Below are 1,652 nucleotides of genomic sequence, written 5' to 3'. Positions count from 1 at the left end.
GAAGCTTAAATGGAATTGTGTCAATAATGAAAGGAGGAAAGAATTTTCTTTTAACATTAAACAGCTAAGAAAATTTGCTATTTATAATCAGCATAGAGAAACACTAACAATCGCAGTGTACAGACTATACACCTGACTTGAATAAAGTGGGTTTGAACTTCAAAAGTCCACTTATATGCAGAATTTTTTTAGTAGTAAGCACTACAATGCTACACACTCCACAGCTGGTTGAATCCATGGATGCAGAGAAATCTCAGATACAAAGGGCTGAATATAGATTATACATGGATTAACCTCCCACACTGTTCAAGGGCCATCTGTATTGTGGTTAAATTTAGGACTTTTTAAAGAATTTTTTTTAAAATTGAAAATCTCAACATAAAGGGACAAAATTGTTAGGCATCACCCTATCCAGGTGTACAGTCTGAAATCAGAATAAAATGTGATTGAAGCCCACCCTCACAGGTTGAAACTGGTTGATGAGAGCAAAATGAACAAACAAAAGGCACAATAAAATAAACAACCAGAACAAAAATGTTTGTGCTGAATGTATTGGATTTATTGTGATGAACAGCAAAACCCCTTCCTACTCACACATGTAATAGTAATGCATTGATATTGATGTAGAACTTAATGATACATGGGCAGAGCTATCATAAGAGACAGACTGTCTTCCTCATTAGTAAAATTCAAGTATGTTAGAGAAATACAAAATCTTGCTTTGGCTGTAGATGAGTATCAGCTCAGCATCGGATGCCTGGGTGACTTGTTCAGCAATGTCGGAGATCAAGAAGACTGCAATGTATCTCTCTCAAGTGTTTCTGGAGGCAGGAAGACAGTCATTGTTTTTCAGGCTGTTCTGCACACAGAGAATTGAGGGCGGGTCCCGTAGTCATCTGGAGCCATGGTCCATCAGTAGGTGCTGTAGCCAAAGCCAGAGCCAGAGCCCCATGGCCTATAAAAGCTGCCCCCATAGCCACAGCCCAGGTTGCTAAAGTTGCTTCCACCAAAACCGTAGCCCAAGGAGCTGTAGCCATTGCATCCATAACCAAGGGGAGAGCCAAGGGGCACAACGCAGTTCAGGGGGGTGGCTCTGAAGGTCCTGTGGAAATTGGTTCCATAGGAAGGATAGCCTGGGAAGTAGCTTCCGCAGCAAAAGAAACGACTCATCGTGGCAGGAGTGGGAAGGATTTGGATAGAATGTGAAGAGCAAGTTACCCAAGAAGGAATGAAGTTCTCGTCCTGCACGGGACCTTTTATACCTCAGGCTGGTGGGCATGACATGCTTGCCTAAACATCTTGCCATAAATTTGCATAGATAATTCCATTATTGCTAGTAAAATGCATATAAAGCAACCCACAGACTCTTTGCCCATATTTTTGTTGGCTTTTCTATTCACAAAGGAATGTGTTGTATCTTCAAAGTCAGCGCCTTCCTTGACATGCGATTGAATTCTTTTCATCAGTGTCCCATGGTTTAACAACTGTTCTGATTGCATCCTGTGAGGCTGTTTAAATTCTCTGATTATAAACTCCTCCCAGCTGACATAACTAAACTGAAAAAAGCTTTGGCAACCATGTAAACACTTCCATAGCTTGAAATTATCTCCATATGTCATTCAAAGACATTGGTATATTAACGGCTATGGGGT

The 1,652-nt window shown here is 40.8% G+C and overlaps 1 protein-coding gene across 1 annotated transcript; it reads right to left on the bottom strand.

The window, feature by feature from the left end:
* Positions 1 to 912: 912 nt before the first annotated feature.
* KRTAP7-1 (keratin associated protein 7-1) lies at positions 913 to 1,170 on the bottom strand. Its single transcript, XM_068973180.1, has one exon. It carries the CDS (start codon positions 1,168 to 1,170, stop codon positions 913 to 915), a length of 258 nt encoding a protein of 85 aa, XP_068829281.1.
* Positions 1,171 to 1,652: the final 482 nt, after the last annotated feature.

The sequence above is a fragment of the Capricornis sumatraensis genome, chromosome 1 (assembly GCF_032405125.1).
Source record: "Capricornis sumatraensis isolate serow.1 chromosome 1, serow.2, whole genome shotgun sequence".
Taxonomy (NCBI): Eukaryota; Metazoa; Chordata; class Mammalia; order Artiodactyla; family Bovidae; genus Capricornis; species Capricornis sumatraensis.
Note: the sequence above shows the minus strand (reverse complement) of the source record. Positions and strands in the feature narration are given on the sequence as shown.

Excerpts from the sequence above, each read along its gene's own strand:
- KRTAP7-1 (XM_068973180.1), bottom strand. The coding sequence starts at position 1,170 with ATGAGTCGTTTCTTTTGCTGCGGAAGCTACTTCCCAGGCTATCCTTCC.